We start from the raw sequence: 15,555 nt of genomic DNA, 5'->3' as shown, positions 1-15,555 counted from the left end.
ATTTCATAATTGTACTGTTAATGCTAATTATGTAGACATTTCATCCTATCCTCACCTCAAATCAACAAGGATTCTTTCAAAGCTACTGGGTAATTTCTACACTAAACTGAATGATTATCCAAGCATCTATCACAAGCTAATCTCTTGCAGAGAACAAAAACCTGCATTGCTGCTACAGAGAGGAGCGAGAGCAATTCAAGACAAGGCAATACTATTGTGTATGTCAGTGCTCTGACTGAAAACTAGGGCAGCTTTGCCTTCCGTTGTCTTGGATTAACAGCTCCACAGGAATTCTGTACTAGGATCAAGCTTTAGTCTGTCTGCTAATGCACATAATTTGTACTTACTGCAAGAATATAATACAACTTACAGTCTAACAAGGTTAAGTGCTACAAATGAAGTGACATTTTTTTGTCTTGAAAATCCATTCTGTGTTTGTGACTGCAATTCAGTGTGGATGTTTAACTATATAAAATGTATCTCACGAAGTTGTAAAAAGTAATTTTGTAAGATTCAATATCTTAATTTCTTGAATTTCTCGTTCACGTACATGCTAAGACCCATACAGAGAGAGCAAGAAATGTGCAGTACAATTGCATACACAAAGCAAATTAATGGTTGGAACAAAATGACTGCTAATTCCAACTGAAGTGCAAGGGTATTGAATGAGGACCTGGGCTTTGCAGCAATACATATATATGCAATTAGGTACATCAAAAAGCTGTCATGGCTTAAAAAAACGAGTGGGTCATCTCATACTGGGGTCCCAGGCTTCATAATGCTTGAGAGGCCAAATTCTCCTACCAGTTTCATACCAGCATTACAAATACCAAGGCAAGTTTCTAGCAGATGACTGCAGAGAGCTCCTTGGCAATCAGTACAGATGCAAAAGATATTGGTAACTGTGATATTATGATCTTCAATTTCTTAATATGGAATTAAGAAATACACTAGACAAATTTTGTGTCTGTGTGACAATAATAAAGGTCAGCATTCCCTTCCTACAGTAAGATACTCTAAATCATTCTAGTATTTATAAATAATTACCTTTCAGTTGAAGGATTCAGAGTATTAGTTTCACAAAGGTTGAAGTTCAGTATCTAAGAGATTCAGAATTTCCTCTTTCCATGCCCACAGGCACAAAAATCAGTATCTCTCACTAATTGATTACTATTCCATGTTATGTCAGAAGCAAAAATTTATCCTGACCTGTTTGGGCCAAGTTTTCCAGGGAGAGGACAGGATTCAGCTCATCCAGCAAGACCCTTTTGTCCTCCTTTGTGTGGAGAAAAACACACATCTAGAACTCAATAACCCCCACCCTCATGACAAAAGTAATTTTAAAGTTCTCCAATGCCTTTTTGTCTCTTGATGCTTTTGACAATACATATTACTCAACTCCCATATCTTAAATGTCAATAATTCACAGCTGATAAATTTTTTGCAATGTACCCATTCAGTGCACAGCACAACTAGCATTCACAGACACTACAACACTTGAAATGAAATGCAAGCTGAAAGGAACCAAAGATAATGTAAAACAGGATTTCAAACCCTTCCCAAGGTATCGAGAATGATACTTCTGTATTATTACAGCATAACTGCCAAAAACCAGCCAGGTGTAATTTGAAGGTTTTAATGGATGGAGGACCTATACATGTGTCTCCCACTGCAAGGCTTTATATTAGCTTTGAATTATCTTCTCAGCCTTCCCAACTGGCTCTCCAATTTTCCAAGAACACCAGAAGGTGACATACACATCACAACATATTACCATGCTCAAATATCACTTTTGTAATGACACTGAGGTTATGTTAACCCTACTGCCACAGGATTACATAAAGAAAGGCACATATTTGGGGCATATTTTAGGAGGCCAAATGCACAAACAACTGAATTCCAAGAGGCACATGACCATGGTATCAGCAAACCTGAATTTTGATACAAAGGCCTTGCATATGACGTTTTTTGGCAGAATTCTTTTGAGTATTAGCTAATAGTAACATCTTTTCCACATTCTAGAATTCAGAAGGTCTTCTAAAAGACCTAAAAATAAATCTTCATTAAACAAATTGTTTTTTCCAGACAAATCTTGTAGGTTTTTTGATGCAAACTTTCTATACTGTGTAGTGCAGCACAACACTAACTCTAACAAATACTAACACCATTTTCAATTAAGACATCTTTGCTACTTTGAACACATCATTTCTATCCACCTGCAAGAAAGACACTGCTATCAAATAGTTTTGCACGATTTTCAGTTTTGTCATCTCTGCTAAACAAGAGCTAGATAATAACCAGATGCTGAAGATTCCTAGTTAAAGTAGAAACTTTAATAACTTTTAAGTAGTAGTTTTAACTATGCTTGTCCTTAGCATTACAGGTTTTTAGCTCATTTGTAAGAGTTCTAAGCTTACTGATACATGACTTATCACCCTAGTCTGCATCCCCATACACATCACTGGAGTAGCCCATGATACTGTAACTCACAAGATCAGAACAACTGAAGAACAGGATTTTATTCCTATTAAGAACAGGAGGAAAATCAAGCAACAAAGTCAAGAGTCAGATATAACACTTGTGTCTGGGAGAAGTTTTAATGTTGATTCACCTGGTGAGGTGTGGCTTTCCACACTACCTTTTGCTAAAGTTAAATAACAAATTCTTTGATTGCAATAGTATTTCAGTGCTTGTAACATTGACAGATCTACCATCTTCTATATTGCCAATATAAAATTCAGAAGATCATTTCTGAATACTTCTGCTTCAGGGAAAATATTTAACTCTGCTGTGTTTTTAGATCTATTCTTAAACAAACCTGGTATGTCTGTGCTTTTGGATCAAGAACTTCAAATTCAACCAGAGTTTCAAAAAATGTACATATTGCCTAAGAAAATGAAAACTCCAACCTCTGACAATATTAAAATGGAACTGAAAAATCAGATTAAGGACTAGAAAAAACCTTATTCAGCAACGTATTTCCTCATCAAATATGAAGCCAATACCATCTTATTTACCATATTTACAATAATTATGTATTTACAGATTTCATTAAATAATAAGAATGGACAAATGGGGGGAAATATCCGTAACTACAGAAATGTATTTATTCTGCTTAGTACGTGGAAGTAAAATATATATTATTTTGGCAACTTAAAATTAGTTCTTACATCCACAACACAGGCTCTACTTCACAGTACTGCACGGAGTAGAATCAAAAGGAAATTAAGTCATCAAAGCTGAAATAACACTGCTGTCAAATTCTGTTCAAAACGGGCAAGTTCTAAGTCTTCTAATAAAAAGCGAATTGACAGAGCCAGTAGTAAACTGATTAAGTCTTAATAGCTACAGCTTTCTAAGGTTCCATCTGTTCTGTACATGTGCCACCCTGGGCCTTTGCCAGATGCAAGACCTGGGACTCCCTTCTGTATTGTTGGTAACAGGACACTCCTGCTGTGCTCTGTCAACAAATAAGTAGTGCCTGCTGGAACACAGAGGTGACATAGTTGGAAACGTAGGATACAATTAATACAGACAGTAAATAAAAACTGAGATTACTGGTCAAGAAGAATAGAAAATTTGGATAAAGGAAGAGGCCACGGGAATATAGCCAAAGCATTATATAATACCACAAGGAGAAACTCAAAATTACAACTTCTGCAATATCTGTTGGAGAAGTGAAAACAGAGTGAACACTGTAAGAAACAGTCTTACAAACAACTTGGAAAAAAAGCAAAAAATCCTTTCAGCATGGTGGCTCCTGACAAATCTGCAAAGACAACAGATTGGTTATATGAGGCATACTTAGAAGAGCCAGCCACTTTACAGAAATATTTTTGTTGATGTCCACCATGGAAAAGAATGGTAAGAGTGTCGTATCAGAGCATTCCCTCTGGAGAACCGTTTATTTACAGCAGGTACACTGCTAGAATATTAATAAAAAAAAAATTTTAAATGTTTTCTGCCAGAATGAGGCAGCTATTTACTCCTTGAGCTTTGAAGAAACTATTGATGTTACTGAAAAATGTAATCGCTGAACTACTCGAGATCAAATGGAACTTCTCATTTACAACTGCCCTAGTACCACAGGGTAACATAAACTTCATCCTCATGAAGATTCTTAAACAAACACAGAACTGTAGAGGAGTAAACTCGATATTTATACTGGATAGTGTTGCTAGCAAGTCTAGAAAAATTAAGGAATAAGTAAGTAAATATGATACTATGTGGAAGAGTCACTGGGGCATTTGTAGAAAAGTTACACCTCACAAATCTAATACAGCTTTTTTAAGTCATAAAAACATGTCCAGGACAGAAATTTGATTGATGGCATAGTGCATTTCAAAGGCACTCCCCAAAGCCTCCTAAACAAAGTAATCTCTTCTTATTATAAAAGAAAATGTCCTGTGAATAAATCACTGGTGAAAAGGCAGGAAATAATGGTGGGCCCCGATGGTCAGCTTTCACAGTGGACAGAACAACCAGAATAGTGAATAATGAACAGGAACCTGTGCTTTTCAATGTATTTGGGGAGGAGATGCCCACAGATGCTATTCAGAACAGAAAAGATACAGATCAACTAGAAAAACATGCAGGACTCCTTTATTGGGAGTGACTGGGAGGTGGAACAGGAGATTAAATGTAATGAGCGTAAGTATAGTGAACATAAGTGAAACAAAAGGTGAACACATTTCTAAATACACAGTCATTGACCTCTGAGCTTGTTATTCTCACTCACAGATAACTCCAAAATGTTAAGTTAGATTAGGCATACAGAACATAAACAGTAAATTCACTGCTCAGGAGACAAATAGGTATCAGGAATTGTAAGGAAAGAAACAGAGAACAAAACAAGCCCCACCACTAAACCACTCTATAAATGCATGTTGTACTGAATGTTCCATTGGTTCTGTTTTTGGGTAGCAAACAAAACAGAGTCAAACTGGAAAGTAGAGAATGTTATTGAGTAACTCCTGTATGAGGAACAACCAAATAAAATAGAACTCTTCAGCTTAGGGAATAGGCAACTGAGAGAAGCCATCCTCTCTCTGCAGCAATCAGGCACATAAAGAGGAAGTTCCTGATGTCTTCCACTGGGACACCTTCCTGAAATCACATGGAAACATGGAAAATGACAGATTAAGCTTTTACAAAAGGAGACCGATCTTGACATTCCAGACTTCTCTGTAGACTTCTCTGCTTAGGCTCTTCTCAACGTTAAAGGCATCCATGAGCATATGAAAGACAGTGAAATTTTAGAAGGAAAATGCATCCAGACCCACCAATCCAGCCATGCCACTTCTAGTTATGGATGGTTAGAAAACTACCAATGAGCACCACATGCTTGGTTTGTTTCCATGTTTTTCTCCCTATGCATGTGCTGTTGCCTCTGTTGGAGTCAACAGGCAGAGCTGGATGGCCTCAGTTTGTACAGCTGGCTTTGTACATGCTCTTAGGTAAGAGAAGTAGAAACAAGACTGGTTAAAGAGACTTGAGGCATACAGGAAAGAGACAGAACATTTGCCACAGGTGGTATAGTATGAAGGAGGGGTGTACTGAGCATAATTGGCAATGTTTTGATGTCGAGGAAGGGACTGCAGGAATGAGTGTGGTCAGGGGATAGGAGAGCAATAAAAATGGAGAAAAGGCTTCACAGAGGCAAGGGCTGTTTACCCTAGGGGTTTGTATATTGGTTTCAATCCTAGAATCAGTAATTAGAAGTCAACTGACAAAACAAATTGGGAAAATGTGTCCTGATCTAGAAGTCTACCTCCAATTAATTGAATATTCTAAACCTGTCAGTAGTTTTCACTTGAATCTCCCAATTTCTCTCTCCTCACTAAATAGTAATTATGTGATGAACATCAAAACTATCACCTTCAAGACCTCTACAGACACACAAGATAATGTTGTCAGGATCTTTGTCTCAGTAGTGTTTGTTTTCATACTCTATTTTCAGTAATGTGTCAACTCCTGAACTTTAGGGTTTTTTTCACATAGGGTATAATCTACTGTTAAATACAAAGAAGAAAGTAGCACAAGTTTTAATCTGAGTAAAATGGCAAAAAGGAACAATGTTAAGATCTCACCTGGAGTAAGTATGAGCAAGAGGTATCTGCACTGGAACTCTCATTTTGTATCGTATTCTGTTGAGTAATAGCATCCTCTTTCTTCCGTTCCTTCTGCCCTGCTTCATCATCTTCATACTCATCAAGGCTCTAAAATGGAAAATATTTAGTTATCAATTACAGTCTTTGTACGTTGTTTCACATGCTTCCCATATTTCACAAAATTCATGCATCAGTGAAATATTAATTTAATATTTCAGGAAGTTTGATTAAATGTTTAAGTGCTTTTCTTTCCAACTAACAGCTTTTTCTTCATCACAAAAGTAAGAAATAATCAAATTAAAATTCAATTTGACAAAGCTTTAGGCAATGCTGTGCGAGTTCAGTGCTAATCCTGCTGTGAGCAGGAGCTTGGACTATACCTGAAGTTCCTTCCTTTGGAATGATTCTACAACCTTGTTTGCCATATGCAATTGTATTACCTTTACAGATAAGAGATTTTCAGGAAATACAGAAAAGAAAAAAAAAAGTTAATTGTACTCTTCACTCAATAGCTGATCTTTTTTGACATAGTGGCACCTGCTGATGTTGAAGTCCCAGTCTCAATCACTCATTTTAATTATGGCTCCCTTGGTTTGCATTTTTTCTTTGAAAATTTACCATTGAAAATCAGTAATTTTTCAATTACTTGGACAGTCATTAATTACTCACAGTTTACACTTATATGAAACATTTTGACTCTTCAACACAAATGTTTCATACTAGATTTGCTGAAATACTTGCATTAGGAGGATTAAGCTTCTAAAGCACTGACTGCTGTCAGGCCAGAGACAGGAAAAGTAGGCAAGTAAATAAAAAAAGAAATGATTAGTTTTGCTGCCTCTAGCTCAAAGCCACGTTAAGGCCAAGGTAGAAATGTGAAATGTGAGCAGTCAACCAGCTTTGGGCTGAGTCAACTGTGTCTAGGTCAGTCTATTAATTCAATGTAGACATTGAACAGAGAGAAAGAAAACCCCACAATCTTATGGTTAGAAGACCAACTTAAAGCAGACAAAACTCAAAAAAAAACCAACAAAAAAACCAATCTGTTGATGACATCACAAGCTGTTTGCCAGCATTCCACATTAGAACAAGAGATGCGTGAAACCTTGTTACCGAAACACAGGGAAATAATCAGTTTAAGATATCAGAAAAAGCTTCTAGCTGAATGTCCAGTACCTTGAGAAACAGAGAACAGGACTAGCAGAGAAAAAAAGATGAATGTCAAACTATTTCAGTTGAAATTTCTAATGCAGATAAAACAAAGTCAATATTCTGAGGCTGAGATACTGACAATCTCTCACCATCTTACACAAAGGACACAAAACTAGTCAAAAGTATATCATGAGAATGCTGGAAAATACAGTATCTTTAAAAACAAAACCAGAGTTATTTGCTAGCTGAAAATAGCACCAGTATATCAAAAACTAACTCCAGCTCCTCCAAAGCAAACACTACGGTGATACAAGTGCTAGAAAACTGGCAAACCAGAAAGGGATATTTTTCCACAAGTGAACCTGAATAAAAGCTATTTAAACTCTCCACAGCAGCGCTCATTACAGCAACACTAACGCAATTTTACCAGTCTACTTCTAACCAACCTTTCAATGCAACTGATGCAGACCTGCTCCTATCACTAAAGAAGGTTACTATGGCTAAATCATTACATGTTCAAAAATACTTTCATTGAGTCTTCTGTAAAAAAATAATTACAAGTATTTAATGTAATTCTTTTGGGTCCATTTATAAAAAAAGCATTTAAAAAACACTGTAATGGCACATTCTAGGAAATGTTCTTTAAATCAACATCCTCTACCTTTTATAAACTGTAAAACTTAAACATTTTGATAACATAAACTTAGGTCCTAATTTATACCATTATCGTATTAATCCATTATGAAGTGACACAATAAGAAATAATAAGGCCCTAAGGCAACAAGAAATGATCTTTGCCTCGTTACAAAGCCAGCCTTCTTCAGAAAGAACTAGAAGGCACACAGAAGATATAATGTAAATTTTAACTAGTGTCATGCAGATGAAGAATGATACTGTGTTAGAAAAACAGAAACATTTTCAGATTGCTATTCCGGTCTCCAAGCTGTCACAACAGAGAATGGAAACAACTTTGCATTTCCAAGGAAAAACCTTCCTAAAGGAGAAAAATGAAACTCAAATATAAATATTGTAGGAAAAAAAGTCTTAGTAGTGACTAAGTAGATAAGTGTACCCTTCTCTACAAATTCTCTCCTTCTGATACATGCTTCTCGTAAGCTTTCCAAAGACAATGAGAGTTACATAGAAATATTTTTCTCTGAATACAATTACATCTGTAATGAAGAACGTTCTCTCTTTTAACAGAAAACCACCTGCTACTAAGTATTCTTTTAGCAATTTTGAACAGGAACAAAATCTGGTATGAAAGTTCTAGCCACATAACTTTAAATATTTTCAGTTAGGATTTGCCTGTGATGTCCATTCCTAAACTTTCCTTTCTTCTCAGGAAGGTCCAAGATCACCCAAGTCTGCAAATCAGTACCATCGAAACAACCCCAAATAATCCATACTTCCCCTAGGCTAAAGGCCTTCTTCCCAAGCATAGGACAGCTGGTTAAACAGCTCATGTAAATCTAATTCAGAGTGCATAGGCTCTGTTTTAAAGGCTCTGGGGGCTTGCTCCCCACTCCAGCTCACTGCAGCAGGTGTCACAGCACAAGTTTGAGCAGCGCCAGGTTTTTATTACTTGTAAGAGTAATAAAAGAGGAGGCAGAGTCACGAGAACAGGTCGACAGTCACCGTCCACAGCTGACATGGCACATCTGGCCAGGGCTGCCAATGCCTTCCTGCCCTAAAGCAGATTCCTAGTCACTGTCAGAGGCTGTGGTTTCCCAAACACGAAGAATACATTCCCCTTCCAAACAGGAAGAAACACAAATTTACACAATGTTTACAAAATGCAGGCTGAGCAAAAACCAACAGGGTAACAACTACATAATTTAAACCTTTTACTGCCTTTTAGCAAGTTATTAAGTTTTGCTTTGATAACCATTAGTCTTAAAAAGGAAATCCACTTGTTTTGACTCATGACAAAATAAGCTTCTTTATTGAAAATATCCTGCCTATGCACTCATCTTCAGTTATTCATTGCTAGCATTATGTTTTTAGCTAACTTTTAGAGTAATAAAAATCAATAAAAACACATTTTGGTTTGTGGGTGAGGGTTGATACATTATTATTGAAAAAATTAAAAATGTTTATTTAAAGTGTTGTTTGACACTTTAAAAACTGTGTTTTTTCAAACTACCCTGCAGCTGAAAATGCCTCAGCCCACAAGACATTTCAATCAGCTGGATTACTGTGTTGCTCACATTGCAGACTCTCTCAAATACTGCACTTTGCTGTAAAAACTAGTTTCACATCATTGAAAAAGACATTAAGTACAGCAATTACTTTCTCTGTCAGCACAGCAGAGAAATGGACTTGTAACCACCGAGGTGTAATTCTGACCCATTATATAATTCTCTCCATCCATTCCCTTTCCTCTGCTTTTTTATTTTGCCACCAGGCACATACCATTTCAGATTCTTATTTTCCATTAAAGTCATCCGAGTTTTGTGTAGCAGATATTCAATGTGACATTCCCACATCTGATCTTAATATAAGGAATCCACAGAAATTCTTTAGGTTTTCTAGGATTTCAGTAAATGTTTGAAGCTGTAGTATAAACATTTTTCTGTAAACCTCTAGTATGGAAAATACAAGCAGAATAAGATGATTTCAAAAGACCCAGACTGAGGAAAGAAACTTCCACAAAGTTATCCCCACATTCCAGCACACCACCCCTCCAGTAAGGAGACATTGTACAAAGAACATTTCTAATGATTCACTGGTTTGCTTCCTATAAATATTTGTGCATTGCTAAGAACAAGCAAGAGCTGGGGAAGGGCTGTCTATTCCCAGGAACGAAGCAATATTCCTATCCTGTGCAGATCAGTTTATGAGCACGCACAAGCTGCTCTCGCCACAAGAAACCATGCTGAGTCAAAATGTCCCCATTCCCACCCCCCTTCCTGCACCAACCTGCTTCTGCCTTGGAGTTCCGCTGGCCAAGCACATAACTGAGGGCTTCCCAGTTCATTTCATGAAAGGTCAGTCAGGTTAGTTTCAGCAGTTTTAATTAGCTCAATTGATTTTGCCTGGACCAGATACAAGCCCATTCAAACTATTTATTTCGCAGAACTCCAGGAATGGCAGTGCTACATCAGCTTTTTGAAAATGATGAGCACTTGAGATAATAACATATTGAACCAGTACAGCAAGATGTGCAAGCAGATACTGTACTCTCAGTAAAACCCTGTGTTCAGCTCCATATTGGGCAATAAACAGAAACTCTACATCACAAGCACCATCGGTTATCTCAGTGGACTTTCTTACTTTCTTGGCTTAACCATGTAGGAGAGGAAACAAATCTAGGCATCTTCCAATTTCCTAAAATAACTATGAACAATTTAAAAAAGCAATTTTAAAAATCTTTAATTTAAAATTTAAAAAAAAAAAAAAAACAACTTTACCACAAGGGTATTTCCCATGCTGAGAAAAAGTTCGAGGTGCACTATCACAACTTCATCTCAAGACACTGTAAAATTGCTAAGGTTTTTATTAAATGTATATATTTTCTAAAAGCTTCCACAGTAGAAATACAAGACAAGATATAAGAATTGCTTTTTACTCTGAAAAAAAACTTATTCAGGTAATTAACTACTGCAACATCCAATTTGGGATTCAACATTATCTTTCCCTTGGCTGACCATTCAGAAAAACCTGGAAAATTAGCTGCAAATAAAAGACACCTATTTTACACATGATTCTATATAATCACTCTTCTTACTGCACCACTGAGAACCAGATGCTTCCTTGCTTTACCATGCACAACTTCGATATCAGCTACCATCTTCCCACCTCTTTGCGTAGTATCAAATCCTTCTGTCAGTGCCTCCCATCAAAACCAAGCAAAAATCCCAAACCTCTATGATTTAAGATTAAAGAACTTCTCCCCTCTCAAACACTAATCTTAACCATGTTTGTAACACACTTTTATTACACTGTCTAGACAGCACCCGAAATATTTAAGTAAAACAGGTTTAGAGTAATAAAATGTTTTTATTGGAATGACAGTATAATTGGAAAAATTGCATCTTTTTCACTCTACAAGCCTTTCATCACATTTCACTTACTGAAGTTCTTTTCTTTACAAGTTGAAAATGTTCACCTCTGCTCTTACAGAGGTGAAAAGAGATAATGTTATTCCTAGGAACTGTCTAAAACCTACAAACAGTTTTATCAATTACCCAGCTAAAGATTTTATTTTTTTTAAGACTTCAATTCTCACATTAAGAGAGTCCAGAAAAGGATACTGAACTCCAACACCTTAATCTGCATGATTTTTGTGCACTTTTAAAACTCTGCATCTCTAACTGGAGCAGTCTAATATCAACCATTAGTATAATCACAAGCATGGATTTTTAACATAGAAGAAGAGTAAAAGCAGGAATCTTTGGTATCTGAGATCAAAAGAGACCCTGCACAACAATGGGTCAGTGCCCAGCAGGTGGGCCAGAGCACAGCTGACTGCAGCCATAGGATTCACTCATCCTTGACCATGCTGCCAACAAAGCAACCCTAAAAGACGAGCATCACATAGAGATCAGTGAAATGCACATCTTGCTCTACAAAATTCACAGCATTCCTGATTATAAGTCATGTTTACATTTTTTTTTAACTCTATCCTTTTCTCACCCATAGTAAGAATTTTTAAGTACCTACTTTGTACATTCAATTATATTCCAGAGCAAATACAATTTAAAGTCTCAAAATCCTCTTAGAAATGTTTCTGGAAGAAAAAAACAAAAAAAACAACAAACCAGCATATTTGTCTGTATTAAGAGCAAAATAACAAAGTATTCTGAATTCTTTTAAAGCTTTATGTAAAACATCAACTGCATCAACACTAGAATGTCAATTATCCCTCATTATAATAACAAAAAGCAGCAATGTTTGCAGTTCATTATTCATCAAAATACACTGTTTGGTCACCAGTGTTTTCAAACATACCACAAGAATGAGTTCAAAAGTCAAATGTTTAACTTAAACTAATTGCCAAAAAATCCTTTATCACAAGGCTTGTCAAGAATGATTGGTGGATATGCTTAATTTAACTACTTAGTACATGATATTAAAAGTCATAGAGTAAAATTCCAGGGATACAGCAAAACTTGTTTTGCAGAAGACAAGCTATCTGACATCACCAAAATCTTTCTAGAAAAGAGAGACATCATAAAAACTATGGATTGGCAAACTATCAGAATTAAGCACCAAACTATTTAATGCTGAACTCACAGTTAACATTTTAGAGCCCTTCTGACTGATCAACACCTAAGAACAAAAGTATCAAGCAGCAACAATGACTGAGGATCCTTGTGCAATGACATCCAACTGCTTACACCTGTTCCATGGGGAAATTATTATATTAATAGAATTATGACTCATCCAGAAGAAATCCCAATCCATGCTCTTAAAAAGAAGATGTAAATCAACATCAAATAAAGGGTCTATGAAAAAAGAAGCCAAATCCTCCTAATGCTGTTGGTATGATCTGACTTTCAGAATTATAGGGTCCTTATATAGGACATCTCTGTGTGCTAAGAGTGAAAATAAACATCCTGCTCCTAATTCAAATTTTGCACACTGCTCCTTACTTCTATTTTGATAGTAACGTGTCTTTTCCCTCCTCTGCTGATGGTGGACATCAGGTACAGAGTTAATAAAAACTAAACTTTCTACACAGAAATCACTAATAATGTTGAACATATGAATCTAGAAGTTACAGCAATGGTCCCAAAAATCACACACACTTGAGAAGTGGAGTCAGTCACCAAACCAGTCTCATTAACCTCCTAATTAACATTCCAAAATGACGTATCCTATCTGAAACAAGGATGGCAAACCAGTGGTTGAGCAGAAGAAATTTGGTAGAACCAAGTTTGCCTGGTTCAACCAGGGGAAAAAAGAGAGATCTGTTAAAAATATTTCCACTGTTCACAGAAGAAATATTTATCAGTTTGCATCATGCCACAGATGTTAGGAAACAACAATCACAGACTGCATGAGCAGAAATGAGAATTCTTCCTGGATGTATAGAAAACAAGTGATCATTTACACACCTGATGCCCACCTGTGCTATTTTTTCTATTAAACTTGCTCCTGTATTAGGTAAGATTTTAGACGTTGGTATTAGAGGGCACTTAATGGCTGAACAAAAGCCACTCAAACAACAGCTAATGGAGTAAAAATGGTAAAAAAATCACCATCGCTTTGACTTTCACTGCCACATATTTCTGACAAAACTTAGCAAACAGAAACAATGCTCCAAATGAGAGAATTACATATTGTCATGCAGGAAAAGACCGTATGGTCTTGAGCACCCTTCTCTTTAAAGCCACAGAAACATGAAGAGAAAAACATCTTGGAGAAGATTAGCATGCTAATTTCAAAACAGAATTATTCCTTTTAATATGACCATATAACACAGAATGTTCTCTCCCCCAGTACATCTATGGTGCTTCTGAAGAGAAATAAAGATGAGATCAGTACTTGAAGAATGTTCTAAAAGGAGACCAAACAGGTTAATCAGTGGAACTGTATTTCTAACTGTTCTGTCCCCTGAAGCATGCAGTTTGTAGCCATTTATAATGTCCGAATTTCAAGTTGCATTTAATTTTTAATATTTTTTAATGCATTGCCTTCATAGGATTCTGCTCTCTTGCCTAATGGGCTAGTTGTCATTTTTCTTATTCTACTCACTGAATCTCATTCAATGTTTACATACAGTGGGTGTGGGATTGGTCAAACTAAACAAAGGCAAAAAGGCTGATGAAAACCAACTGAGCACAGGCAAGCCAGGACAACAGACTCAGAACCAATCCCAAAGGGATAAAGAAAACTTTGGCACTATACTTAATTTTGAGAGTTGTACTACACTTCTATTTAGGAGTAAGATCTTCTCAATCTACAAAAATTGATAAAAATATTAATCAGATTTTCTGCACTCCCTGATGCTTCTTTTGAGTCTTAATTCAAGTGTACTAACCGGACAGAGATGGACTCTACATTCAGCTGTGGGACAGGAAAGGGAAAAGTAGTACTGAAAAAGCACTTCAAATAGGACGGGCACTTACCTGGAGGAAAAAAAAAAAGTTTGAATTTGATTTCCAAGGCAGTAAATAAGCACTTTTGATGGACTCAGCACTGTTGTCAGGAATAGACAGCGCTGATCAAAACTGTGTAGGCAGAAAAAGCATATCTGTGGTACTGAAGCCTCCCTAGGACAGATATAACCAGAAAAGATCAAAAAAGTTTAAAGTTGCTGAAGTCAACATCAACTATTTCTTGGGAGAACACCTTACACCTACAAATTAATCCTACTAATTCTATGAAGTTGTTTCCCAACCTAGAGTTCCAGATTCACTCTTTAGTTCTGTATTTGGAGGGAAGTCCTTTTCCTCGGGAGCATTGCCAGCACTTTTTAAATCATTATATCAATGTCCAAGGATCTTGATGTAAATCCAGTCCAGGTTCTCATTGTGCAATCTCACATGCTAACAGCCTAAGAGCCTTCTGTTACCTCCACTTGTATCCTTGCTTCTTACGGAAACTGCAATCAGAAACCACACCTCTTGTGTACCTGGATATTTCTGAAGTCACTAGTGCTGGCAGGTGTGTGTGTATGTGGTGTTCCAGACAGTAATTAATACTTAGCAATACTCTTTAAGACATGAAAGTTGCACAAGAAGTGTGAGGGGGTTAACTCAAGTTGGTTACGAGTGAAATATGCAGATTAGTTGCCACAGTAATTCAAGGACTAGACAAAACAGGCAGCTCCCCTTCCACCTAAGCAGTCAGCACTGCATACAGCCCTGAGCCAGCTCAGCAGGTGTTTGACTCTTCCCATTCAAAAGCTCTGTGAGGAACTAAGGGAACTATGGTATTGACTTGGGAGTGAGGAGGAGAAAGCGTGGGAGACAGAAAGAGCTGTGGGAAAGGCTCACAGAAAGAACATGTAGCTGATGCCTGGTGAGAGGCAGCTACTCAAGTAAACATCTATTACAGCAGCAAAAATAAGCAAGCAAGCAAAAGACACTTCTGTTTCAATGGTCTGAGAAGAAAAACTACACAAAGTACTTATTTTTTATCATCTTTATGTCACTGTCAGAGAGGCTACCTAATTTTCCCTGCAACATGCATCCAAAAATTTTCATATTTTCATTACCAGGTCTAAGACAGAGCTGGGCACACTCCACTTCCAGCAGGTAAGAAAAACTAGGACTTCAGGGTGGGAACATGCAAATAGACAAAACTTTGCCACTAAAGAGTATTTCATGCACACACTAAACAG

General features: G+C 36.8%; 1 protein-coding gene across 1 annotated transcript in view; it reads right to left on the bottom strand.

Annotated features, from left to right (window-relative positions):
• Window positions 1-15,555, bottom strand: part of PAWR (pro-apoptotic WT1 regulator) — a 68,723-nt gene that overhangs the window by 27,192 nt on the left and 25,976 nt on the right. The window contains exon 3 of the mRNA XM_088055870.1: window positions 6,090-6,218. Coding sequence (XP_087911996.1) covers window positions 6,090-6,218 — 129 coding nt within the window. The remainder of the gene's footprint in view (window positions 1-6,089; window positions 6,219-15,555) is intronic.

This window comes from Pseudopodoces humilis, chromosome 5 (assembly GCF_049639895.1).
Source record: "Pseudopodoces humilis isolate 2021_Gansu_Grassland_sample_001 chromosome 5, ASM4963989v1, whole genome shotgun sequence".
Lineage (NCBI taxonomy): Eukaryota > Metazoa > Chordata > Aves > Passeriformes > Paridae > Pseudopodoces > Pseudopodoces humilis.
Note: the sequence above shows the minus strand (reverse complement) of the source record. Positions and strands in the feature narration are given on the sequence as shown.